The sequence below is a fragment of the Panthera pardus genome, unplaced genomic scaffold (genome assembly GCF_024362965.1).
Source record: "Panthera pardus isolate Hobbes unplaced genomic scaffold, ASM2436296v1 HiC_scaffold_3, whole genome shotgun sequence".
NCBI lineage: Eukaryota > Metazoa > Chordata > Mammalia > Carnivora > Felidae > Panthera > Panthera pardus.
Genome location: NW_026526876.1, coordinates 13558804 through 13586024, shown reverse-complemented (window position 1 = coordinate 13586024; position 27221 = coordinate 13558804). Strand labels below are relative to the sequence as shown.

Here is a 27221-nt window from a genome sequence, read left to right as displayed (position 1 = left end):
GCCAGACAGAGGCCCAGGAGGAACTGGTGTCCAAGGCCCCTAGGGAGGCAGGTGGCCTACTTAGGCACGGCTGCTCCCTACACCCATGAAAAGCTGCACTGTGCCCCTGTCCCAGCCACACACGCTGGAGCCAGAGCGGGAAGCAGCCCGGAGTCCCTGGAACAGACCAGCACGCTCTGTCCTGGCCTCGTTTCCTGGTGTGCCTCTCCAGGGCTGGCGGGCATCTGTGCCCTCCAGTGGCCACTGTTCCTCAGGCAGCCCGAAAGCCTCTGGAGGGTGCCAGGCTAGTTCGGCAGGAAGAGAGGTCGGGGCGGGGAGACGGCCCGAGGCACTGAGGCCCCAGCACCCAAATCCACACCCTCTCCCCAGTGGCGGGACCCGGGCCTGCTCTCAGCCTCGCGGCACACCGGCCTCACCGACCTTCTCCCGAGAGCCCAGGACACGAGTGGGGCCCTCGGGTCTCTGGAGGAGCTGGGATAGACCCGGAGGAAGGGAGGACAGGGCGTGCCCTCCCCGGGAACGCGGTGTTGGGAGTCACCTGAGCCACTTTACGTGAGGAAAGAGCAACCCTGAAAAGACACTTGCTCAGAGGCCTCAGGGAAAACCGACTTTCGGGAGCAGGTCTGCAGCCGGCAAGGCGGCCCCCTGCAAGAGCCCGGAGTCGAGCCCTCACCGGGGGGCCTGTGTCCAGGTTCTGGGGGGCCACACTTGCAAGTGGCCCAGCTCTAGCCCCCGTGGCTGCGTAGTGGGTTCTGCAGCCCTGTCCCCCAGCCGGGGGCCGTCCTGGGTTCCGTTTCTGACCCAACTGCTCTGATCTCTTTCTATGCTCTGCCCACGCCCACGACGTGACGCCTGTGACCACACATTCCGGGACTCGCGAGCGACTGCGGGCTGGGGCCCAGGCGGCCCCTCACGCCAGCCCCGTGGGTGTGCTCCCAGCATCCTGGCCAGGGAGGCGTCCCCGTGGGGACTCTGTTCCAAGGGCAGCGGCCGCCGGGTTCCACAGAGAAGCCCTTCGGAAGGCTGTCAGAGCAAGCCCCGACCCGGGGTGCAGAGGGGCGCTGGCCAGGGCGGCTGGCTCCCGCGGGTTCTCCTGAGGGTTGCCAAGGCTGCAGGCAGAGCCGGCGGGGAGGGCCGCCAGCCAACACTGCCCCCCAGTGGACCCAGAGCGTCCCTCCCGTTGTGCTCGGGGCTGGAGGGTCGTTAGGACTGGGAGGAAGGTTGGCAGGCACCCAAGGGCCTCAGGCGCTGGCCACAGAATGAGCAGGACTTGCAGCGTGGGGACAAGGAGAGGGTGGAGGCGGGAGGCTGGTCCCCCAGATGCGGAGGGGCCGGTGCACCGGGCAGCCGTCCTGAAGCAGACAGGAGAACGAGGCTGCGACGCAGCACCCGTGACGCCTCGGTTACAAAGGGAGAGGGCAGCTTTCCAGGGGAGCAGACTGCAGACGCTGCTCCCGAGGGATGTGCTCCCATCGCGGACGCGGGGACAGACGGGTGTCCCGGGCCTCGGTCAATCCCCCCGGGCCGGGGGTCACCAGAGACAGGACAGCTGCAGGGATGTGCAGGTGCCGGGTGGGCAGTGGTCTCTGCTGCCCTTGGGGAGGGTGACTGAGCTCTGCACGGTCCCTTGTTCTGGGCCGGGGGGTGTGGGACCTGCCTCCACCCGGGAGAACGTGAGACTCGCACGGGAGCTACAAGGGCAGTGCCCTGGCGGCACCGACCCCCCTGCTCCGTTGCCACCGGCCCCCTCACCTTACGGGTTGCTCCCTGATCCGCCGACAGTTAAGTTGGCGACATCAGGCTCCCTGACACCTGGATGCTCCAGTCCTTGCCTCCCCAAAACGGACGTTCTCTTCAAACCACGGTTTCGAACAACCAACGTTTACCCCGGATGCAACATTATGACCTGATACACAGGCCACGCACAGACCTCGCCAACCGTCCGGTCATGTCCTACACAGCTGGTTTCTCCCGCCCTGGGCACAGAGCCCCACGTGACAGCTGTCTCCCGGGTCCCTGCAGGCTCCTGACAGGCCGGTTTTAATGCGTCGCTCGTGGCTGCGGTCTGCGGTCTGCGGCCAGGCTGTGACCCCCGGGCGCGGCTGGCTCGGAAGCCCAGGACACCCGTCTGTCCCCGCGTCCGCGATGGGAGCACATCCCTCAGGAGCAGCGTCTGCAGGCTGCTCCCCTGGAAAGCTGCCCTCTCCCTTTGTAACCGAGGCGTCGTGGGTGCTGCGTCGCAGCCTCGTTCTCCTGTCTGCTTCAGGACGGCTGCCCGGTGCACCGGCCCCTCCGCATCTGGGGGACCAGCCTCCCGCCTCCACCCTCTCCTTGCCCCCACGCTGCAAGTCCTGCTCATTCTGTGGCCAGCGCCTGAGGCCCTTGGGTGCCTGCGTCCTTCTGTCCCATCGCCCTGTTTCCGGGTCTCCGTGGTGGAGCCCACCACTTATCCTGCTTCCTCTCAGAGCGAGACACTCGGAAACGGGATCTCGGCACTGGGAGCGCTCAAGGCTCCGGGCCGCCAAGATGCTGGCGCTCCCGGGAGCGGCCCTCGTCTGGGCACCGGGACCGGCCCTAGGTTTCCTGTGCCTCGACTTCTCCCCAAGGTCACACGTGCTTCAGCCCCAGAATTCTGCCTGCCACGGAATTAAACATCTGGATTTTAAATGCTGCTGATTTGTAGGATCTCTTCCCCCTAAGCAAGCGGGATCCGCGAAGCAGGCGAGGGGCGTTATGGGAACCCCCACGCAGCCGACCTCGGGGCCGCGCACGGGCAGCATCTGAGATGAACGGTGGACACGGGGTGAGGGGGCCCGTGGCCGGGATGGCAGGAGGGCTGGCCCTCCGGGCGGTGTTTCTGTGTCCCGCCTCCCCTCTGGGCCGTTTCTCACACAGCTGTCCGCCCCGAGGCGCGTCCAGGCGCTTCCAGCGTTTCCACGCCAGCAGGGAGTGGACCCACCTTCCCTCCAGTCCTTCGGCGACGGACGTGGTCGCGGAGCCGAGTCCCACTCATGCTCGTCAGTGCCGCCCCTGGGACCGAACTTGGCACACATGAGGACTGTTGCCCTATACCACCGCGCCCGGAGCTCTGGGCGCTCTCTGGTACCACGGTACAGTCGTGACCGCGGGCCACCATATAACACAGGTAACCGCGGGAACCCCGGGTCCCCCCAGGTAACAGACAGTAAGGAATGCGCGCTCTCAACAGCATTTCCAACAGACGTCGGTGAGAAGGAAAGTGGCCGGTCTGTCAGATCTGCGGGGACGGCGTTCACGGCTCGGAACGTTGCCTCAAACATGGAGCCACATGGGCACTGGCTGCGGAGGGCCTGACGGGGACCATGACGGGAAGCCCAGTGACACCCACACGGGGCCCACTGTCACGTAGGGACGTGTAGGGACCGTGGCCTCAAGCACTCTGGGAAATCCTCACCAGGAAAACCCCCAATTTGCATTTCATTTCAGGGCTTCCCAAAGCCCTAGCAAGAGTCAAGGACTCCCTTTTAGGGGAAACAGAAGAGCCCTCTTCACGCGTGCGGGTTTCCTACGCTGGCCTTAAGTGGAGGGTCCCAAGGCCCGGAGGCCTGAGGTGGGGCCGCACCCCTCCGGCACCGTGTCTGCCGAGGACCAGGCTCGACTGTGAGAGCGGCCAGTTGGAAGAGGGGGACGGTGGGGCGGGGTACCCACCTGCCTCGCAAGGGCCACCTGGTCCAAGGCTCGTGACCGCCAGTGGCTCCCGATATGCTCCTCGAGCTCAGCCACCTGCTTCTGCAGCTCCAAAGCCTCCAGGTGCACTTGGCCCACCTCGTGCTGGACGGTGTCCGCGACCAGGGGTTTCTGCAGCACCTGGGGGGCCGTTTCAGGGGCAACGTTAGGAGGGGTGCCGGCTCCAGAGGGCAAGAGGGCAGGGAAGCAGGAGAAGGGCAGAGGCGCAGAGCAGAAACTATGCGAAGATCAGAAAGGAACACGTTTGTCAGTCTCTCCTCTCTGGCTTAACGCAGTGGCCACGCAGGCCTGTGCCCCACCCGGCCCCTGCAGGGTGGACTCGGGCACCTGTGGCGGAGCCTGCACTGGACTCCAAGGCTGGGTGGGGAGCATCCAGGCCGGGAACTGCCCGGGCGGAGGCAGAGGCCCAAAACCCTCTTCCTGAGCCTAGTACAGGGGGAAACAAACACCTGCAGGCAATCCGGGGCCTGGGAGGGGGAGGTGGGGGGTGGGAGGGGTGAAGCCAAGGCTGTCGAGAGGAGGTGACTGACAACTGGGGAGCAGACAGAAGGCAGGAGTGCACGGAAGGTGAAGAAGGGGAGTGCCAGGCGTGCGCGGCAGCTTTGGTCGCCACAGGACAGCCGTGAGGTCCCCAAAGTGGGTCTCTGGCCAGAGCTCCGGGCCCAGCCCCTCACTTTGGCAGCTTCTCTGGACAACATCTGTCCTCCTGCTGATACAAGGAAGGAAAAAGGAACCAACGGACAGAACAGCACCTCTCTACACTCTGACTTGCCCACTTTATTCTCAGGAAGATAAAAAATATTGTGTTCCTATTCCAGGAACTCCTACAGCGAAGTCCTGGTGAGTATCTTATTCTTTGAATTTGTCACATACGCATCAAAGAAGGTGACCGTTGGACAGACGCTGTTAATTAAAATAGAAACAAAAACCACTTTGAAGTGGACATTTTTCCTCACAATAATCCTATGCTCTCTATCAAAAGAAAATTAAAGCTTTAAATGCTTATTTCCTGCTTGTAAAGTGTGTGCACGCCTGTGTGTGAAACTGCAGCAGTGGGCAGAACGGGAAGCAGCAAGGACAGAGCGTCCCGAGACCCCTCCCCTCGCGTGCGTACGGAGGTCCGTCTGAATATACAAGGTGGTGTGATTCACATATTTACAGACTCCAAGGACCGTGTGAAATTCCCTCTTTCTGTTGCCTCACGAAGAACATATCCACACAGAAGGCGACGGGGCGGCCCGGCACCAGAAGCATAAGCAGGGAGAAAACACAGACAAGACCAGGAATCGTAAAAACTAAAAACCTGTGCTTCAAAGGACCCTGTCAAGAAAGTGAAAAGACAAGCCTGAAAATGGGAGGAAAAATTTACAAACTGGACATCTGACAAGGGACTAGTATCCAATGTACACGAAGGACTCTTCGAACCCAACGATAAAAAAGACAATCCAATTACAAATGGGCAAAGGATTTGAAGAGACATTTTTCCAAAGAATGCACACAAATGGCCAATAACTCCATGAAAAGATGCTCCGCATCATCAGTCGTCAGGAAAAATGCAAATCAAAACCACTGTGAGGTATCATTTCGCCCCACTAGATCGGCTAGAGTCAAAAAGACAGAAAATAGGTGGTGTGAACCAGGACGTGGGCCGCCGGAGTCCTCACGCGCAGCCAGAGGGACACCAAACGGTGTAGCCGCTCGTGAAAACAGCTCGGTGGTTCTTCAGAGTCACCATCGACCCAGCAATTCCACTCCTACACACGTACCCCAGAGAATTGAAAGCAGGGGCTTGAACAGATGCTCGGACACCATGTTCACAGCAGCGTTCTCCACAAGTGCCAAGCGTGGGAGCAGCCAAGTGTCCATCGGGGGACGGACGGTGTGGGAAACACAGCGGTTTATCACCCCGTCCCTAGAAGGCGTGAGCACTGGTTTACGCTACTGCCCGTGGGTGAGCCGCGAAGACATGAGGCCGAGGGAAATGAGCCAGTCACGCGAGGGCAGATTCCGCAGACCCCGCTCAGGGGAGAGTCGTCCAGCTCCCGGAGGCAGGGCAGACGTCCCCGGGGGAAGGGATGTGGTGTCAGTGTTCGATGGGGACGGTTTCTGTTTGGATGACGAAAAAGTTCTGGGAATGGACGGTGGTGATGTTTATACACGTTGTGAATGTAGTTAACGTCACTGAACGTACGCTTGAAAATTGTACACTTTATGTGTATTTCACCACGATAAAAAAAAAAAAAACTCTAAAAAAAGAGAAATTATGAATCTGTAGCAATAAAGCACGGCTGTGACCCTGGCAACACGTGTGACAGGGCAGAACTTGCGTCCCAGGAAACAGTGGGCGCCGGCCAGCCTGACTGAAAGGGCCGGGCCTCCGAGGTGTCTCCCGCCACACCAGGGCACCCCCCACGCGCTCTGGCGTGTCCCGAGGGGGCAGCAGTCCTGCGTGGGCTCCACCGTGGGCGCTGCACCTCTGGACTTTCCTCTCGGTGGCCGGGCCTGACTGTGTGCACCTTGCTGGGGACATGTTATCTCACAATAACCCCTTCCTGGGAGGGAAACTGAGGCACAGAGACGCCAAGAGGTCCAGCCAAAGACCCGCCCAGCCCAAGTGTCAAAGGGGAGGCCATACCTTCTGCCTGAGCCGGGCCACCAGGAAGTTCAGGAGACGTGTCCTGTTTCTGAGCCTCCCGAGCGCTAGACCCATGGGTGTGCCATCGGCCGGCACGGCTCCTCCTGCAGAAAGAGGGATTCTGTCAGGTTCAGGTCTCCTTCCCTTGGGGAAGGTTCCGGTCAACTGCCCTCTTTGGGGAGTAGACGTCTGTGCCGTCCAGGGCTGGGGACGCTTACTGTCACCGTGTGTCCACCCGGAAGTGAAGATCCCCTAGGACTGAGTGGAAGGCACGTGGTCCCAACACAAACTGAGAGGCGCTGGCGACAGATGACGTATAACCCTAGTATCGAGAGAGCAAGAATCTTTGCAGGAAAACAGTGGAAGCTTACCACCTAATGTCTGCAGAGGCCAGTCTGCACCAGCCTCCTAGTCATCTGGGAATTAGAAAAAATGTTCCTACAACCCAGAGGTCAAAGAAAGAATCAGTAGAGGTAAGAAATTATTTTGGCCTGAGTTATCATTAATACAACGCTTACCAAAACTTAATGAAGGGATTGAAAACTGTCCTTTTAAAAATGTTTATGGCCAGGGGCGCCCGGGTGGCTCAGTCGGTTGTGCGTCTGACTTCGGCTCAGGTCATGATCTCACAGTCCGTGAGTTCGAGCCCTGCGTCAGGCTCTGTGCTGACAACTCAGAGCCTGGAGCCTGCTTCGGATTCTGTGTCTCCCTCTCTCTCTGTCCTTCCCCTGCTCACGCTCTGTCTCTGTCTCAAAAATAGATAAAAACATTTTTTAAAAATTTAAGAAAATATTTATGGCCATAGTAGCTTTTTTTTTAGAAAAGAAGGGTGAAAAGTCAATGAGCTGAATAGCCATTTCAAAAACAAGAAGGCCAACTAAATAAAGTAGAAGAAAGGAAAGAATAAAGGTAATACTACATACTGAGAAAACAGAAAATAAATGTGTAATGCAGCTGGCTCCTTGAAAAGGCTTTTTTTTTTTTTTTTTTAATTTTTTTTTTTTTTTCAACGTTTTTAATTTATTTTTGGGACAGAGAGAGACAGAGCATGAACGGGGGACGGGCAGAGAGAGAGGGAGACACAGAATCGGAAACAGGCTCCAGGCTCCGAGCCATCGGCCCAGAGCCTGACGCGGGGCTCAAACTCACGGACCGCGAGATCGTGACCTGGCTGAAGTCGGAGGCTTAACCGACTGCGCCACCCAGGCGCCCCGAAAAGGCTTTTTAAAAGATAAGTTCCTGGTAAGACTAAGGAAGAAAAAAAAAGTCAACAGAAACAACACAATCGATGAAAACACAGTCATTACTTTAGATCCTACAGGCTTTTAAAGCTTTTAGGACAATACTATAGGCAATTTTATGCCAAATTTTCAAAAACTTAGAGGAACCGGATAATTTTCTAATAAAATATCAAAAAGTGACATGCCAAAAAGAAAATCTGGATCATCTTTTAACTGTGAAAAAAACTGAATTCACACCTTAAAACCTTCCCACAAGGAAAATCCTAAACCAGGGGGTTCAGAGTTGAAATCTATTAATGGTTCAGGAAAAATTGACGTCTGTCTGACACAAACTTTTTCAGAAAGCAGAGAAATAGGGAACATCTTCCAATATATTTGAGGCCAGAATAACTGTGATCCCCAAATTTGACAATGAGCATCGTAAGAGAGAGTACAAACCAGCCTCACTCATGAACATAAACGTATTAATTCTCAAAACAACATTAGTACAAGGAGGTATCACATGTTGGGTCCATTGCAGAACTTTAAGTCTATTTAACACTCAAAACCCAGCGCAAGCCTGCTGTTTGGACAAGACCATGAGCGTGTGCCCTGTCCCTCTCCTTCCTGGAAGCTGAAAGCCCAAAGCGACTCTGAGGGTGCCCAGCGGGCGAGGGTGGGGCCCGAGGCCAGGGGTGGGGAAGGGCAAGGAGCGGGGGGTGGGGGGGGGGGCGGGGGAAGGAGGGGGGGGTGTCTCAGGGGACACTCTGCCGCGGGTTCCTGAACTTCCTTCCTGTGTTTCCGGGCTTTGGTGCCAGAGCAGCCACAAGCCAGAAGCACCAGGAGCCCAGACGAGGGAGACTCCGCTGGTGCGGCCCATACAGACAAGGGCCCACCCTGCACCACGCAGCCTGCACCCCTCCAGGGAAGAGCATGTGGGGAGGATTGCAGAGAGGGGGAGCGAGAGAAAGGAATTCCTTCAATCTGCCCACAGAGTCCCTGAGGGGCCCGCGTGGAAACCAGGCAGCATCCGGACAGCCAAAGCTTTCAGAGCTGGGCTCTGTGGGGCCAGGGAAACCGCCCAGGACTTAACTGGGCTCGGGCGGCACCCATGCAGGCACGGCAGAACAGCAGGGCAAAGACTCTGGAGAGTAAGTGGTCCTTCAGAGCCAGCCCAAGAGAGCGGGCCAGGATACAGACGAGCACTGTGCCCCAGAGAGGTGGGGGGCCTGCTAACACAGAAGTGGAGTAAAACCGGCGTGGTAAGGGTCGGAGGGTCCGAGCACCAGAGTCTGAAGTTACTCATCACGCCGATAACCAGGAAGATCTCGACACAATGAGAAAAGACAACGCTGAGGGGGACACAGACGTCGGGATCATGGGGTCATGGAATAAGCAGGCCGGATGAGGAACCGTGCAAGCTGACTCACTGTTAAAACGGTAGAAAAAGAAAAGTTTTAGAGGAATAAAAGGTACAAAGAAAACAAAATGGAAATCTTGAACAGAAATCGAAATAAAAGTCCCCCCAGTGGGCTCAGAGCAGCGCTGAGAGGACACGGGCCTGGCGAGCACGGGGACAGACGCAGGGATCACCTGCCTGAACAGCAGAGAAAACGCACTGGAAAAAGGAACAGAGCCACAGAGACCCTCGGGAAAAGAACAGAAAAAGCTAGCATTTTTGTCAGCGGAGTCCCTACGGGAAAAAAGAGCATAGAGCCGAAAAAACGCTTAAAGAAATGATGGTTGAAAACATCCCAAATTTGGCAAAAGACAATCACCTTAGATTCAATGCCAAACAGGATAAGCCAAAGAAGCGTGTGCCCAGACACATCATCATCAGACTTCGGGCACGAATGACAGACTCTTGAAAGCAGGTGGACAGAACAGGTGTGTGGCTTGTGGGAGACAAAGGTTTGGGCAGTAGAAGCCTTCTCAGCCGGAAGTGGCACGATTATCTTAAGGGTTGAGAGCTGAGAACCGTCAACTCCTACTTTCATACCAGAGAATAGATTCTACAGGGACACAGGTGAAAAAGGAAAACCAGAGAGCTTGTTATCAGCACATCTGCCATAAGAGCTGATGACAGGGAGGCTAGAACCTCGGGACTCAAGGACACACACAAAGGGCAAACGTCCAGGTGAACGTCACAGATGCTACCTTGTTTTTTTGTTTTTTTTTTTTTTTAATATATGAAATTTATCGTCAAATAACCTTGGTTTTTTTTTTTTTTTTTTTACTGTTTATTTTGAAAGAGAGAGAGCATGCAAGCAAGGGAGGGCGGAGAGAGAGGGGGACACAGAATTTGAAGCAGGCTCTAGGCTCTGAGCTGTCAGTACAGAGCCCAATGCGGGGCTCGAACTCACGAACCATGAGATCATGACCTGAGCTGAAGTTGAACACTTAACCGACAGCCACCCAGGTGCCCCAATACTTATTTAGTTTTGAGAGAGAGGGGGAGAGAGAGAGAGAGAGACAATGTGAGAGCAGAGGAGAGGGGCAGAGAGAGGGAGACACAGAATCAGACACAGGCTCCAGGCCCCGAGCCATCAACACAGAGCCCAATGGGGGGCTCAAACTCACAAACCATGAGATCATGACCTGAGCCAAAGTCAGACGCTTAACCGACAGCCACCCAGGCGCCCCTCCTCTTAAGTTTTTTAAAATTATGTTTGACAATTTGGGACACCTGGGTGGCTCAGTCGGTTGAGTGTCCAACTTTAGCTCAGGTCATGATCTCACGGCTGGTGGGTTCAAGCCCCGCGTCGGGCTCTGTACTGACAGCTTGGAGCCTGGAGCCTGCTTCAGATTCTGTGTCCCCCTCTCTCTCTGCCCCTCCTTGGCTTGCATTCTGTACTTCTTTCTCTCTCTCTCTCAAAAATAAACATCAAAAATAATAATAAATAAATAAATAAATAAATAAATAAATAAATAAATAAAATTATGTTTGACAATTAAAAGCAAGCATGCTAATCCTGACTGAAGCAGTTCTCCACATAGGAGAGGTGATGTTTACGACAGCAACGCGGGGACGGGGCCTAACGGCAGGAAGATGGTGCTGACGGGAGCTGGCTGCGAGAGGTCACATGGCCGTGCTGTGATCCCTGGGGCCCAGACAGATACACTCAGAAACAACACATACATTAAAATGGAACACAAACAATGTTCGGATGACCCACAGGCACAGGAAAGAAGACACCTGGGCCAGAAAGCGGGCAGGAAGCGGCTGCTCAGATCAACACGACAATAACTATAAAGCGTGGATGATATAAATCCTATCAGTTAAAAATATTAGCAAATGAGAAAAAAAAATTAGCAAAATGGGGGTGTCTGGGTGGTTCAGTCAGTTGAGCGTCTGACTCTAGATTTCAGCTCAAGTCACGGCCTCACGGCTTGTGAGATCGAGCCCCGCATCAGGCTCTGTGCTGACAGCATGAAGTGTGCTTGGGATTCTCTCTCTCTGCCTCTTCCCTGCGTGTATGCACTCTCTCAAAATAAACATTAAAAGGATGAAAACCGTAACTGAAAAAAAATTTTTTTTAATTAGCAAAATGGATTTTAAAAATTGACCTGCCTATATGCTGCCTACAAGAAATTCATTTCAAATGTGATGCTGTAGCAAGATTCTCGCACAGAGAGTCTGACACCCAGGCTTTTCTTTCCGGGAAGCAACTTTATTTGTGCTAGCACTGTTCAGTTGGGTTTGTACCCGAAGAAATGAGCCCCTGAATGCCACGTGGCATAGTTTTTACATATTTTCTACTTCTTTGTCTCCCATATATGGTAACATGCAAACATGCACTCTGATTAAGTGGTCTCATGTTACGAGGTCATGAGGGATTTTGTCATGTACACACATAGCCAGGTTACCTTGAGGTATTTTATTTTTCCTCAGGAAGGGGACTTTACCACAATATAAGGAGTTAAAAGTTAAAGGATTATAAAGATACACCAAGCAGACTCTAATCAAAAGGAAGCTGGAGTGATGTGATTAACACTAGACAGAGCACGCTTTAGAGCACTGCACCCCTAACAGGTAAAGAGGATCATTACGTGATGCTATCAGGGCCGGTCCCCTCTTACAAACACAGAAACTCTAAACGTGTATGCAACCAACAACAAAGCTCCAAAACACAGTAAGCAAAAACTGGCAGAAGCATGATAAAAAACAACCATGTATTACAGCAGGAATAGAAAGGAACTTCCTTAATCTGGCCCTGTGCCCCAAAAAACCTTTAGCGGCTTTAAAGTCAAATGTTGAAATTTTTCTCTGGAGTCAGGAAGAAAGTCAGCCATTACCAACACCATACTGGAGATTCTGGCCTGGAAAAGTAATATAAGGAAAAGACATAAAAGATGCCAGCACTGGGAACGCAAGCAGGCCCCTGGCTGGAGACGAGCTGATCTGTAGGTGGAGCATCCCACTCCTTCACCTGTCTTCCTACACAGTCAGCCCCAGAAACCAGCCGGTGGGACGCGTCCATCCCCCTAGAAGGGCTCTCCACTGGGCCAGCGCCCAGCCGGGCAAGGGGGTGTCTGCGTGGCGCCAGAGCAGGGGTGGGGCAGGGAGGTGCCCACCCGGAGAGGTAAACGAGTGTAAACACTTTGAGAATGGGTGGCATGGGGACCCTTGCCTGGGTGCCGGGAAGGGGGGGGGGACCTGTAGTCTGCGATCTTTCCTTGATGCGTGCGTTTGCATTTTGTGGACTTTCTGGGGGTTTATATTTCAATTAAAACGATGTAAAACAGATGCAGAAACCAGAGTGTTCCTGGAACAAAGCATTCAACAGGACAAGACAAGGACTCTTACCAGGCACTTCGGCCAAGAGGTGGACGCTGGCTTGAACGTCAGAGTGAGATGAGGACATCTTCGAAGGATCTAACACATCTTCTACCTGTCCTTCCAGGGTTTTAAATTTATGCTTCAGATTTCTGATTTCTGTTTCGAGGACCATGATGTAATCTGCCGCAAAACAACCCAATAAATACACCGGCACACGCGTTACACTCCCCTCGCCTGTCACAAGATAGGGGCTCCCTCCCGCTGTCCCGCTCTTCCCCCCGCCCCGCCTCCCACACCCGTCCTGGCCCCAGTGCCCCCCTCCCCTCTGGTGCCGGGCGCGCTCTGAGGATGGCTGCGCCCCTGCGCCCCCTCAGACCCATGAGCCTGCGTACACGGAAGCACGAGTCTCAGGCGTGGAGTCGTGAGCTGGCGCCCTCCGCTCAGGACCGCTCCGGGGCCCCTCTTAACGGTGCACCGGAGGGGTGGGGGGGAGCCCAGCTCCATTACGGCACAGGCCCCGAGGAGAGGCCTGGTATTCGCCAGCCTGCACAGCCCGCCTCTTGGAGAACACGGTGCCCACTCCCCTCCCCATGCAAGTGGCCTCCAGGCTCCAAGTGCCAAGTACACATCCTTCCCTTCTTTCTGCCACTTTATCGATAAAAAGTTGCTGTTCTACGTATAAACGTGGACATTAAGATCCCTTCCTTTGGAGGAGAAGCCTCTATCATACTCTGAATTCGTCAGAGCGGATGTTCATCTATGAGACTCCAAGTGAAGCATGTTTTGGACCCACTGGAGATCTGTCCCCTCCCCATTCTCCCTGCCCCCGCTCCGGCTCACCAGGAGCCGCGGCCTCAGCTGCTGCCTTTGGAAGGGGCTGTGCGGGGTCAGAGGCCTGACCCCCTGACTGCTCAGGAGGAAGAACCTGGTCGTTCAGGGTCTCCATTTCCTCCCTCATCTCCGCAACAGCACGTCGTAAGCTTGCGTTTTGCTCCTGGAGCCTCTGGATCTCACTAGATGGAAAACTTTCACTTACTTCTTCACGATGCCTTAGGAGCACCTGTCAAGCACAAAAAGAAAGAAAATGGTTACAGCTACAGAAGAAGCCCACAGGCGCGCCTGGCTGGCTCTGCTTGGGATTCTCTCCCCCCGCCTCTGCTGCCCCCCCCCCCCAAATAAATGGATAAACATAAAAGTCCCTTAAGAAAAAAAGAAGAAACCCACGGTTTGCTGCCCGTCCAAGGCTCTGCCCACCCGTCTGCCCTCCAGGCTGGGGGAACCTTCCATCTAGACTGATGGGGCGATGAAAGCCCCCTCCTTCCAGGTGTCACAAAGACAAGACTGCTGCTCGCCACCGGGAGCGCTTACTGAGAAATCGGGGGCCCCTTCCCTTTCAGTCGCAAAACCGTCAGCCACCCACAGGGCGGCTGCCGTGGAAAAGACGCAAGAACAAGTGCCGGCAGGGAGAGAGACGACGTGGGACCCCTGCCCGCTGGGAAGGTGAACGGATGCGGAGGCCTGTGGGTGAAAGATGGGGCGCCGCCGCGGAAAATCGCCTGGCGGTCCTCGAGAGATTAAGCGCGGAGGTGATTACACGACCCGGCAATTCCACTTCGAGGCGTATGCCCAGAGAACCGAAAACGTTATGTCCACGTGAAAACATGTACACGCACGTTCACGGCAGCAGTCTTCACAGCAGCCAGGGTGCGCAAACGCAAATGTCCACCGATGGACAGACACGTGGGTGAATTAAAGACGTGACACAACAGAGAGTACGAAGCCACACAGGAATGCAGTCTAGCGCGTGCTACAACACAGACCAGCCGTGAAGATGCTCCCAGTGGTGCCCGCGACTTCGATACGGTTGTAGGTATACATATGCTCAAGGGTTTGAAGAAAAACAGGAACGTGAAAGGAAGAGGAACAGGAGGTAATTTGACAAGAACACAACGGCCTCTGCAGAGATGAGAAAGATATTATTTGAAACAAGAAATTCACTGGAGGGGCCCCTGAGGGGCTCAGTCAGTTAAGCGTCTGACTCTCGATTTCGACTCAGGTCACGATCTCACCGTTTGTGGGTTCAAGCCCCGTGTCAGGCTCTGCACTGACGAGGTAGAGCCTGTTCGGGATTCTCTCTCTCTCTCCGTCTCTCTCTCTCTCTGCCCCTCCCCTGCTCATGCTCTAAGTAAATAAACTTAAAAAAAAAAAAATTCACGGGGCACCTGGGTGGCCCAGTCGGTTAAGCGTCCGACTTCGGCTCAGGTCATGATCTCACGGTCCGTGAGTTCGAGCCCCGCGTCGGGCTCTGTGCTGACAGCTCAGAGCCTGGAGCCTGCTTCAGATTCTGTGTCTCCCTCTCTCTCTGACCCTCCCCCGTTCATGCTCTGTCTCTCTCTGTCTCAAAAATAAATGAACATTAAAAAAAAAATTAAAAAAAAAAATTCACTAGAGAGGCGGCCTAAGACCAGACGTCACAGGAGAAAGGGTCAGTGAGTGCGGATACACAGCAACAGAAAGCATTCAGCCAAGCAGAAGGGAAGGCCAAAAAGAGAGTCAGCAGAGGCCTGGTGACCCTGAGAACAGCATGGAGCCGGCTCAGGGCAAGGACCCAAGAACCCAGATACAGGAAGCAGAGGACATATTGGCCAAAATATTTTCAACGTTTATTTATTTTTGAGGGAGAGAGAAAGCACGTGACAGAGAGCAAGCAGGGGAGGGACAGAGAGAGGGAGACACAGAATCTGAAGCAGGCTCCAGGCTCCGAGCGGCCAGCACAGAGCCTGACGTTCAGCTCGAACCCACGATCCATGAGATCATGACCTGAGCCAAAGTCGGACGCTTGACCGACGGAACCATCCAGGTGCCCCTGGCCAAAATATTTTCAAATTTGATGAAAACAAGTCCACAGACCCAAGAAGCCCACTGAAACCCAAAGCAAAATAAACACAAAGAAAATAATACCAAAAAGTACATCATAATCAACTTGCTAAAAAAATCACAGATAAAGAGAAAAAAGGACCAGAAAAGCAATCCGAGGAACACAGCATATTAGGTGGCATGCACAGGGGCAAATACGAGGTTTCTGCCAACTTCTCACAAGAGCCACCGGGAGCCCCGAGACACAGGAAGGAAAAAGCCCTACCGCCTCGGAATCCTACAGTCAGTGCCTGTGTCCTTCCAAACGACAGCGAGACAGGCCGCTACCTTTGACCACCAGGATTCACCGCAGCGGGACCTGCTTCTGGCTGCAAACAACCAGAAAATCAGACGAGTTCCAGGAAGCCAGCGTCTGCCGCCATGCCAGCACAGGACCGGGGTGCCCGACACAAGGGGGCAGGTAACTGAGCCCTGCGGCCTGGCCCGGCCTGCATGAGCCCCGGAAGGGCCCCCACCTTCAGGGATGTGCACTTACAGACCGCGCCCGCTTCCTCCCCTGCAGGGACCCCCCCACCCCCCAGACAGAGCCTCCTCCCCTGCAGGGCCCCCCTCCCACAGACAGCGCCGGCCTCCTCCCCTGCAACCCCTCTCCCTGCCTGCCGCCGCTGACCCTGCGAGCAGGCAGGTGGGCCGCCCCAGGGTGCCATGGGCGCGCGTGCGCGCGTGCACACACACACACACAAGGTAGTTCCTCACTCTCCGGCTGGTGGCTGGCCCCCCTCTGCTTGCACCAGGAGGGCTCTGGCCGGCCCTGCGGCACCTCACTACCCAAGAAGGTGAGCTGCTACCGAGCTCAGAGGGAGGCACCCACGTGCCTGTGCAGCCTTAGGGTGACAGGTGCCAGTCACCTCAGCAGCCGCTGGGAAGAGGAGGGCCACATGGTAAAATACACAACCATTTGCAAAGCGTCTTGAAGAATTACAATGACGTGAAACATAATGATTGGAGAAATGAAAAAAAGGAATCCCAGTTACACAGCGCAACACAGACTATATAGAAACAGCACGTGCACAGGGACACATACCGAGATCCAGAGAGAGCAGTAACTAGGAAAACACCAGAGGGGGCCTGGGTGGCTCAGTCGGTTGAGCGTCCGACTTCGGCTCAGGTCACGATCTCACCGTCCGTGAGTTCGAGCCCCGCGTTGGGCTCTGTGCTGACAGCTCAGAGATTAGAGCTTGCTTGGGGTTCTGTGTGTCCCTCTCTCTCTGTCCCTCCCCTGCTGATGCTCTTTCTCTTTCAAAAACGAATAAACATTAAAAAAAAATTTTTTTAATAAAAAAAATAAAAAAGAAAACACCAGAACGCCTGCACGGTGCGACCATGTGCGACCTCCATGTCCTCAGGAGTGGTAACACGCCCCCCACGCCCCGCGAGCGGGCTCCCCCAGCTGGTGCCAGCAGCGGGCCAGGTGCTGGGTCCCAGGCCCCCTTTAATGCTTCGCAAAGAGCCCGCATCAGATGCAGGAAGTGACGCTCGAGTTAACGAGGGGTGACCCGACCACCACGCTGTCCGTGCTGCGCCACATGCTCAACCCGCCACCCTGCTCCAGGCACTCGCTCGCGTCTCACAAAAGCGCCACGGAGGCCACGGAGGCCACACGGGAGCCGAGCTGGGCCCCGGGTCCACCTGGTCCCCAAGGCCACTCCCCTAAACTGAAACTGTCGAATTCCCGCAGTGGCCACACGTTCCCTCTCCTTCCAGAAGGAAGCCAGCTCTTCTACTGAGCGCGGACCCAGCTTTCCCACACCCCTCGTCGAGGCGTCGAGGCCTTCGCGGGCTCTGCTCTACACCTGCCCTGCCTTCCAGCCCCGACTCCTCCGCCCCCCCGCTCGCCGCTCACACTGCTGACAGGAGGGGCGACCTGTTTTCCTGCTCTCGTGCCTGCCACGGCATTCCGTGGCTGCCGGGCAAAACCTCCCAGCTGCTCCCACGCGGGCACGACAGCAGAACCCGACGGCCCTGGCGCTGGCCTGGCCCCGCTCAAACGTCCCTCCGCCACACGTGGGGCAGGGACCACCCTCACAGGGCCTTGGCTTCCTCGTCTATGAAGTGGAACGACAGCATCAGCCCCAAAACCCCCGGGCAGCCCAGCCAGCTCCAGGAGGCACGACCTCACCTGTGACGTCGCGTGGTGCCAGAGCCTCCGTGGCCCGGGCTGCGTTCTCTCCCCTGCAGCTCTGCACGGGGAGGGCCTGCCCTCCGGAGCCTGGGATTACCACCGGCGGCGTGACTGACGCGGTCCCCGCTGAGGCCCCACGCGCACCTCCGTGCCGAGCGGTGCCAGTGGGAAGGGGCCGCCACACAGGTAAGACGCAGCCGGGCGGCACAGCGGGGACCTGACGGCTCATCCCCCCGACTTTTCCTTAGAGACCCCGCCCGCTGCCCCTGACCTCGTATTTGCCCAGGACCCGCCTCTACGCCCGCGAGGCAGCCTCGGCACCGACGCGCTGACACCCACGAAGCGGGAGCACAGGCGCCCCGCCTCCTGCAGGGCTCGCATCAGAGGCTCATCCCACCGTGTCAGCCCGACCAGCGCACAGCTCCCAACCCCGGTCCCGGCTCTGAGACCGCGGCGGCACGCCAGCTGGTGCCTGCACACAGCCCTGGGGCGCGTCCCGCCGCGTCCCGCCTGCCTTGGCTCCCGGCCCCCGACACGGGGTCAAATGTGTGCGCGTTTGTGGACAGGAGTGAAGGGTTTTCTCGGCGTGGCTGGCGGGCTACAACCTTCTCGGCGGGACTCCCGGCGCCCAGCCCGCCTCGAACACCAACCGCGGGCTGAGTGCCGTCCTCGGAGGGCACGGCCAGAGGCCCCGGGTCCCCCCACCCCACTCCGCAACGAGCACGGGCCACCGCCGGCGAGGACGGGAGCTGCGCGCTGCGCACCCACGGCCTGGCCCACGTGGCCTCGGTGCAAGAAGGCGGGGCCCGGTCTGCACGCGACCCCCCCCCCCCCCCACCGGCTGACACGGCGGGTGGGAGAGGCTGCCCCGCTGGGAAGGTCTTCCCGAGCACTTCCGAAGCTCCGTCACCCGGCTCCGTCACCCGGCACAACTGGCTGAGTGACTTTTCGTGAAGGGACGGAGGTCAGACTACTGAACAAACGGCCCTGGGACCAGGAGGATGGGGTCCGAGGCAGGGTCAGGCCGGCACCTTCCCGTGTGGGCTTTTCCCAGACCTCCCAGCGGCCCGGCGACACAGCTTCCCTCAGGGGCCCCGAGGCGAGCCCCACGACGGGCCGGGGTTCGCTACGGGGCACACGCCTCAGGCTGGGAGCAAACCTCGGAGACTCTGGTGAGACTCCTTCCTCCCTCCTCCAGCTTCTAGTGTTTACCAGAGAACCCTGGTGTCCCTTGGTTTGGGGCCACGCCACTCCCACCTCCGCCTCTGTTGGCGCGTGGCCCTCTCCCTGCGTCTCTGTCTTCCACGTGGTGTTTTTTATCAGGAGGCCGGTCATATTGGATTAGGGCCCACCCTGCTCCAGCGTGACCTCGTCTGCACTGGTTACATCCACACAGACCCTATTTCCAAGTAAGGCTGCATCTCAAAGAGCTGGCGGCTAGGACTGGAGCCTGTCCCCTCGGGGCCACCGTGCAACCCACAGGCATCTCAGTCAGCGTCAGGCTCTGGCCAGCTATCCGTCAGCGAGATCTGTGTGGGGAGAAAACGGCCACGGCTGTATGTCAGGTGGCTCAGACACCACGGGTGAAGCCGCGTGTCTCTGGGATAAAGTCTAACCTGTTAGTTCTGACCTCCCCGGAGAGACCCAGGCTTCAGTCACAAAAGAGCCCTTTGCTGCACCCTGAGATATCCTCCTGGATGTCTGATGGCACGCTGAATTCTCCAAAGTCGGCACCAAAACCGACAAAGCTAGCAGGACAGGAAGCCTTATTTACAACTTTTAAAATGAGGAAGTGATCTGGCTCTGGGGCCAGCGACGTGGCAGGAAGGACACCGGTGTCCCCGCCACCCGCTGATCCTTCCCCACGGGCCTTCCCACCCTGTGATGCCGAGGCCTGAAGAAACCTCCGCCTCCAGCACCACGTTCTCTCTGGGGCAGAGGCTCCTGCCCAGATGCCCACACAGACACGGGATCCATTTCCTGCGTTCTGACAATTCTCACGAGGGACCATGACAGAATCATCAAATGTCCCCTCTGACTCTGTGGTAGAACCTAAAACCCTTGAGACAAGTAGAGGTCCTGGCTTCTGCACACAGGTTAGGACAAGTCACGGATACCCTTTTTCTTTAGTGATCTCTGTACCCAGTGTGGGGTTCGAACTCACGACCCTGAGGTCAAGAGCTGCACCCTCCACCGACTGAGCCAAATTGCCAACATCTTAATACCGGTTAGAAGCCGGGTCTACAGACATGTGGCCACTGCATCAACTTAGAGCAAACCTTGCCCACCCGGGTCCCTACAACCAGCTAGAAGTCCAAGCGGCTGCTGCCTTTGGGGTGAGCAGGGGGCCAACGGGAAGGGGTGCGGCCAACTTTCCAGGGTGACAGACATGCTCTGCATTTTGCTGGAGGGCTGGGCCCATGGGTCCTTCACGTCAAACTCACTGACCTGTGCCCTGAAGGTCTGTGCGTTTCGCTGCATATAAAACAAGAAACAAGAACTCTTCACAGGCCTGGAGGAGTCTTCCCCCACCAGCCCCTCCTGCTCTCGCCGCCCCAGCCTCAGGCTGCCCCCCCCACCCCCCACCCCGACCGTGGCCCTCGGGCATCCGGGCTCGCAGCCCAGCTCCGCTCCTTGCACACTGTTACGCGGGGTCCCTGCGTCTCTGGGGCTGCGGCACCGGCCTCGGCGTCAGAGGACCCAGGGCCACAGACGAGGCTCTCGGGCAGCACCCGGATGGCGGGATGGCGGCACACGGCGACCTGCCGCGACAGCTCCGCGGATGAAACACGACCTCACGCTAAGCGTCTGCGCGGTGTGATGTCCGAAGGCGGGGTCTGAGATTTCAACGTGGGGTCCGCTTGAAATCTGGACTCTGAGTCCAGAGTCACCTCAGCTCCTTCAGGTGTCAGACTGGCCCCCGTTGTGCCGACGCCTGAGGAGACCGGGTGCCGCTGGGGCCGCTCTCCCACCACCACGGCTGGGGGCGCGGGGGAGGCGCAGGGGAGGGCTAGGGAGGGGCGTCCCCGGGGGAGGCTCAGGGCGGGGGGCGGCCGTGCCGACCCGCACCTCCTTCTCAGGAAGAAGCCCGCGTGTCCTCAACGCCTGCACGGCCCGGTCTCTCTCAAGGGTCAAGGCCTTCAGCACCACCTCCTGGTCACACAGCGTCCGCTCTGTCTCCTGGAGCTTGGCAGCAACCTGGGGAGACACGGGGGAGTCGGTTCGTGTCGGAAGAGTCGAGTCACGAGGCTCCTGGGAGCAGAGAGCAGGCGCGTGAGGGAGCGGCCCCCCCCCCGGCCCAGGAGCAGGCGGCGGTCGGGGCTGGCCGGGCGGCAGCATCAGGCTCAGGGTGCGGCCCTTTCCGCCCGGTCCCCTGTGCACAGCGGGCAGGGATCCTCCTGGCGCTGTTTTCTTAATGGGAAACAGGCTGACGCCATAAAAAATAAAACAGCCGGGGGCGCCTGGGTGGCTTAGTCTGTTGAGCGACTGACTTGATTTCAGCTCAGGTCACGATCACGTGGTTTGTGGGTTTGAGCCTCATGTTGGGCTCTGAGCTGACAGCTCAGAGCCTGGAGCCTACTTAGGATTCTGTGTCTCTCTCTCTCTCTCTCTCTGCCCGTTCCCTGCTCACGTGCATTCACTCTCTCTAAAAGAAACAAACGGGTAAAAGGCTGGTGGGCAGGACAGGGACACCTTCCGCTGCCGTAATTTTTGTTGTGAGTCAAACTGCTCGGCGGGGTTCGCGAGCCCAGAGCCGCCCCCCCCCCCCCCCCCCCGCCACCGGTGCCACAGCGCAGGAGGGAGTGCGAGGGCCACGCGGGGCGCAGACCTGGTCCCGCGCGGCGGTCAGAGCCTGCAGCAAGTCCTCAGACGCGCGGTAGTGGTCCCTCTCGCGACTGTCACAGCGGCGCCGCCAGTCCAGCTCCAGCTGCACCTTGTCGCGGTGCAGGCACCGCTCCCGCTCCACCGCCGCCAGCAGCTGCTGCTTGTACCTGCGGGGACGCCGACGTCCTCCTGAGGCCCGTCCCCTCGCACGTGAGAAGCGAAGGCGTGTGGCAGGTGGCAGAGCGCGGGGAGGCGCCACCGCCCGCACTCGGGTCCCTCCCGGGGCCCCGCTGGGCCGGCCCGTGTCGGCCCGCGCGTGCTGACACGCGACGGTCTCGCGGCACGGCAGCCGGGACGAGTCTCTGCCGTGTAGACACGGAGGATAAGTGGAGTCTACGGGGAGCCTCGGGGTCAGAGCCGGGCAGACAGCAGGGACGCCCGGGAACCGAGGAGACCAGCAGCACGGAAGACCAACCTCAAGAAAGAGAAGAACCAAGAAAGAGAAGGGAAGAAACGAACAAACTTGAGGAAAAGCACGAAAGCTGCCTCCACTGGGGAAGGTGCGAGGGTCCCGGAGCCGCGGAGAGCGACCCCGGAGAGCTCGGGGGCGTGTGCAGCACAGAGCGCACGGAGCCGCAAGGCCAGAGAGAGACCTCCGAAAGCCAGCAGCCCCACGTCCACGGAACGCGGGTCTGCAGAGGTCCCAGCGGAGGGGACACAGGAGGAAACCCGGCGCCATGGGGGCACGCGCGTCCTCGGGCTGGAACGGGGCAGCGCACGCCGTGTGCAGTGGGCACGGGGGGGAGGTGGGGGGAGCAAACTTGAGGGTGAGAGAGCGAGCGCCAGCCCGGCCCTGGACTTCTCGCCCGCCGCGCGGCGGGGGCCTCTGCACACGTCTCCCGAGTGTGACCGGGCGAGAGCGCGGGGGACAGGCGGCCCCCGTTTAGTGAGGCCCTGGAAGACCCCGTCCTGCCCGCTGCAGGGGGGCTCCTGCCGGCCTTGCGGAAGCAGCCGCGGGCCGCGCGAGGCCCCGACGGTCGGGACCTGAGGGCGCCGTGTGCAGGCTCTGTGCCGCCACCGGCTGCGGCCGGAACAGAAGGCGGCGCGTGCGGGAGGAAGCGGACAAGCCCCGACGCTCTCCGCACGAGGGCACCGCATCCGACCAGCGGGCCTGGCGAGAGGCGCAAGGAAGCGAGAACGGCCTGGAAACAAGAGGGATGGGACCGCATCGTGAATATGATCGGGAACAGAAAGCAACCACACACGTAAGACGGAGAAAGGTGAAAATGAAAACTCCTCAGCCTCAGTGGGACTGACCGAGGGGATGCTAACGCACGGGCACCTAGGACTCCCAGGAGAAAGGGGGCAAGCAGAGAAAGGCCGGTGGAAACCGCGGCAGGCGACGCACGCAGAACCTCACCTACAGACAGGAACAATCAAATCACCACAAACCAACGATAAAGGGAAAAACACGAATCGGGAGGAAAAGGCACAACACGTGTGGAGGAACAAAGGGTGCCTGCGGAACCCTCCTGAGAAACAACGAGTGCCAGGAGAGAACAAGTCGTCTTCAACGGGAAGAAAACACCACCAGCCTGGAATTTTCCGTCGAGTAATAACACGCTTCAGAAAGATAAGGCAAAGAAATTCGGACAAACGGGCTGAGTGCAAGGCTGCGCTGGGAGGGACGTCAAAGGACGTCTGGGGGCTGAAGAAAGATTACACCTTATGGAAACTTTCAACTTGACTTTTCTCTAATTTCACTGTTTTTTTTTTAATTTTTAAAAATTTTTTATTTTTGAGAGAGAGCACGTGAGCAGGGGAGGGGCAGAGAGAGAGAGACAGAGAGAGAGAGAGAGAGAGAGAGAGAGAATCCCAAGAAGGCTCTGTGCTGTCAGCAGAGAGCCCAAAGTGGGGCTCAAACTCACAAACCACAAGATCGTGACCTGAGACGAAACCAAGAGTCAGACACTTAAACTACTGAGCCACCCAGGTGACCCTAAATTTGATTTTTAAAAAATGAAAAGCCATCAGAAATGAATATTGGAAAAAGCATAAAGCTTTTCTTTCAATTTTTGTCTTTAATTAAAGGACATTATCGGATCAAAGCAACAAAAACAACGTATGTAATTATATACGCACACAAAAGTAAATGTTCGACAACAGCAAAGGAGAGTGAAGAGAAACAGGACGTCGTAAGGATTTTGTATTACATACAAAGAGCTAGACATTATTAACGGCAAACTATGCATTCTGTGAATCTTAGAACAACCATGAAATAAAAAAGTTTATATAAGACAACAGTGGAAATAAAATGGAATCCTAAAAAACACTCAACTGTTTATCCACTTATTTATTTATTTTTAAATTTATTTGTTTATTTTTGAGAGAGAGAGAGAGAGAGAACGAACGAACAGGGGAGGGGCAGAGAGAAAGGGAGAGACAGACTCCCAGGCCAGCTCCCCACTATCAGCTCAGAGCCTGATGTGGGGCTTAAACTCACAAACTGTGAGATCATGATCTGAGCTGACACCGAGAGCTGGACGTTTAAACAACTGAGCCAGCCAGGCACCCCCTCGACTGAGTTTTTAAAAGGCAGAAAAATTAAGGAACAAAAAATACGAGGAAAATATAAAACCAACTGGAGGTTGGCGATTTAAACCCAAACACATCAATCCTGGCATTAAATCAAATGATCTAAACGGTCCAGTGAATGGGCAGAGCTGTCAGGGGAGACAGGAAAAGCAAGACACAGCACGCGCGATCGGTAAGAAATGCACTTGACCTCAGCACAAGTCAGAGTCAGTGCGTGGAAGGGTGTGCACGCAAACACCAGGCAGGAAGCACCCAAGTGGCCGTACTGACATCAGACACAGCAGACAAGCAAGGAGGAGGACTATCCAGAATAAAGACAGCTGCTTCCTGCTAATCGAGGGGCAGTCACCAAGAAGCCACAGCAACCCAGGACGCCTGGCTGGCTCAGTCAGAAAAGCGTGCAGCTCCCGATATCGGGGTCAGGAGTTTGAGCCCCACGCTGGGTGCAGAGACCACTTACATCGGTAAAACAAGATAAAATAAAATAAATAAAAGAAGCCATAACAACCCTAAATGCAAATCATTAATAAAAGACTTCGTGACTGGGGCGCCTGGGTGGTTGAGCGTCCGACTCTTGACCTCGGCTCACGTCATGATCTCACGGTTCGTGAGTTCAAGCCCCACGTCGGGCTCTGTGCTGTCAGTGTGGAGCCTGCTCGGGATTCCCCGTCTCCCCCCTCTCTGCCCCTCCTCCCCCTTTCGTGCTCTCTCTCAAAATAAATAGACTTAAAGAGAAGACCGATACAACGGATACGCCTCCAGCCAGACTCCTCCAAAACAAGAGTGGATGTTACCGCAGACTCTGCACACGTCAGAGACGAAACACACAAACACCGTACACGATTTTATGCCACTGAAGTCAACAATTCGACGAGACGGGCAAACTCACTGAAAGACACCAATTCCCCAAACTGAGACAGAACAACAGAAAACCTGCAATAAATGTCCGAATAAATACCACGGGAAGCCAGATGCTGCGTGAGTCCGTTGAGACGGAATCGCGGACGGGGCAGAAGGGACGCGCAGCGGCGGGGCCGGCGCAGGTGGGCGGCGGCCGCGAGGCGGTGAGGACATGCCGGACGGTGGGAAGGTTTCGGGTCCTGACTACAGGCCTGCTTGACAGGTGTTCATGCTGGTCAGGACTCCAACCGCACAGCCGAAACGAGTTTCCTCATATCTAAGCTATTCCTCAAGGAAGAGAACGTGACCCTCACTCCAGCGTTCATCCACTGGATGAGAAGAGACGGGGGTGGGACAGGACACACGGAGAGGTGCTTCCCCACACAGGACCGGGCAGGAGAGCTGCCGCGGCACCGGCTCCAGACCCGACACCACCTCCGGGGAAAGGCCTCCGCTGGCCGCCCCCCATCGGCCCATCCTGCTGGCTCTCCCTTCTCACAACCAGACACTCCCCTTCTCTGTCCTGTTTCTCGTCTTTTCCCCACAATAGGATGTGAGGCCAGGGCCTCGACTCCGTTCCCTTCTGTACCCTTGGCACCCAGAATGGCACCCGGCCCCCACGGGGCGCACAGCGAGAAGAGCATCTCGGGAACGTCCCCGGGGGCAGTCACCTTCCGACGTCCTGCTGGCACCTGGCCAGCTGTGCCTTGAGCTCCACTGCCTCTTCCTGCAGCGCCTGAATCTGAAGGTCCTTGGAGATCAGGTCCTTGGACAGCTGGGTGACCTGGGCATCCCAGCCCGATTTTAGAGCCGACGCCTCTTCACGAAGTCTGCACGAAGGAGGGAAGCTCTGTGAACGTGGGCGTGGAGCTCGCCCGCTCGCTCGCTCGCGCTTTCTTGTACACGGCGCCCCGAGCACACAGGCTCACACGCGCGTGCAGCCCTCAAAGGGTACGCTGCACACCGGAGTGTCTTCCACGTCAGGGTGGAGACCTCCTTGCCTAGATCAGGAGACGGTCCCACGCGAGACGTATCCACCATCCATGCCACCCACCCAGCCGTCGACTGAGCACCTACGACGTGCCAGGTCCGTGCCAGACGTGCAGGGAAAGGCGAGCCACGGAGGCTGGCGGAGCCTGTGGTCTTGAGGTGGTGCCGTGTGGCTCACCTGGGCCACGCCGCACGCAGCCCCTCAACATGGAGACGCTCCTACAGGTGTTCAAACTGAACAGTAAAACGAGGTTGTACAGGAACCCCTACGCCACCTGGTAGAATCACTACACTTGGATAAATATCCCAAAAAGAAAAACGACACCTAGAGATACTAACTAGGGAAGCGATAGCCTTGACGCACAAAAGGCCGCCTGCTGTGTGTTCACCCCGTTTGTGGCCCTAGCCCATTTCCTTCCCCATCCTTACGGGGAAAGGCACAGAACCCACACCTCGAGAGGAAATCAAGGCTGACCAGTGGACCTCAAGATTCCGCGGGCTGTACCGCTAACCTGCCTGGAAACAGCATGGAATAAATCTGGAGTCACAGACATTCTCAAAGGAGTAAGAAAGGCTGTCGAGTATACAGTTTCCAGCGTCATTCTTAGCCACAGGAAAAAGTCCGTTTTTCTTCACATACGTTGAACAAATTATTTCTAGTACAATCCGTACAAACTCATATTGACCTCTTACCTAAGACAACCTGTCCTAAGATCACAAAGGGCTGCTAAAAGTTGGAAACCAGTTGAGACACCTGCAGGTGACAGGAGAGGAGGGCTCGGCCCCAGGGCCAAGCTCTGGGGGGCGCCCCTCGGTGTGCGCTACCCTGGAGCCCCATCCCCGCGGGATCTGGGCCTCGGCACCGAGTAGTGTCTGACGTGACGGGGGACGTACGCGATCTCCTCCGGCTACGCTGTCGGCCACATGTCACGGAGAAGCTGGATGGACACAGAACACCCGGGACCCGATCTGGATTTCTAAAGTGTAACTGTGCTCATCACCCACCCGCCAGCAACTTTATTCTAAGGGGCAAAGGATGCCAGCCAGCAGGTAAACCGGTCATTGGGGCTTTTTCTGACTTTCCAGGTGGGAAACAGAGCAGCTGGCCGCCCGGGAAGTCACCCGCCCAGGCCTCAAACAACATCAAGAGGCACGTCCCGTACGGACTTCCTCTTCTCCCGGACGCTGCTCCTACCAAGTCCGTGTGTGTGTCGGGCCTCCCGAACCGCGAGAGAAGTCGCCAGAACTCTGGAACTATATTTTTATCTCTTCTCAGTTTCCAGCGAACACCTACCAAGTATCTGAATACCGCGAGGGTTCTGCTGCTCTCCCGAATGTGATCCCGGTTCCTGCTCCAACGTGCCAAGAACAACCCAGCCCCGTGAGGTCCGCACTCTGGAACCGTGAGGATCCACCCTTCCAGGTCCTGGACCCCCGCAGTCAAGCACTCAGGCCCGTGCTGTTCAACATGGGGCCACGGGCCACACACAG

At 57.0% G+C, this 27221-nt stretch overlaps 1 protein-coding gene across 9 annotated transcripts in view; it reads right to left on the bottom strand.

Annotated features, from left to right (window-relative positions):
• Window positions 1-27221, bottom strand: part of CCDC57 (coiled-coil domain containing 57) — a 91702-nt gene that overhangs the window by 47104 nt on the left and 17377 nt on the right. For 8 of the 9 annotated variants that reach the window (XR_008418766.1, XM_053892880.1, XM_053892887.1 and 5 more), the window contains 7 exons: window positions 25412-25570; window positions 21250-21412; window positions 20490-20618; window positions 13202-13421; window positions 12389-12541; window positions 6362-6465; window positions 3688-3846 (listed from right to left, as the gene is read on the bottom strand). Coding sequence is in view for 8 of the 9 variants with exons in the window: in XM_053892880.1 (XP_053748855.1) it covers window positions 3688-3846; window positions 6362-6465; window positions 12389-12541; window positions 13202-13421; window positions 20490-20618; window positions 21250-21412; window positions 25412-25570 (1087 nt within the window). In the remaining variant the exon portion in view is untranslated. The remainder of the gene's footprint in view (window positions 1-3687; window positions 3847-6361; window positions 6466-12388; window positions 12542-13201; window positions 13422-20489; window positions 20619-21249; window positions 21413-25411; window positions 25571-27221) is intronic. The other variant, XM_053892882.1, reaches the window with a different exon arrangement.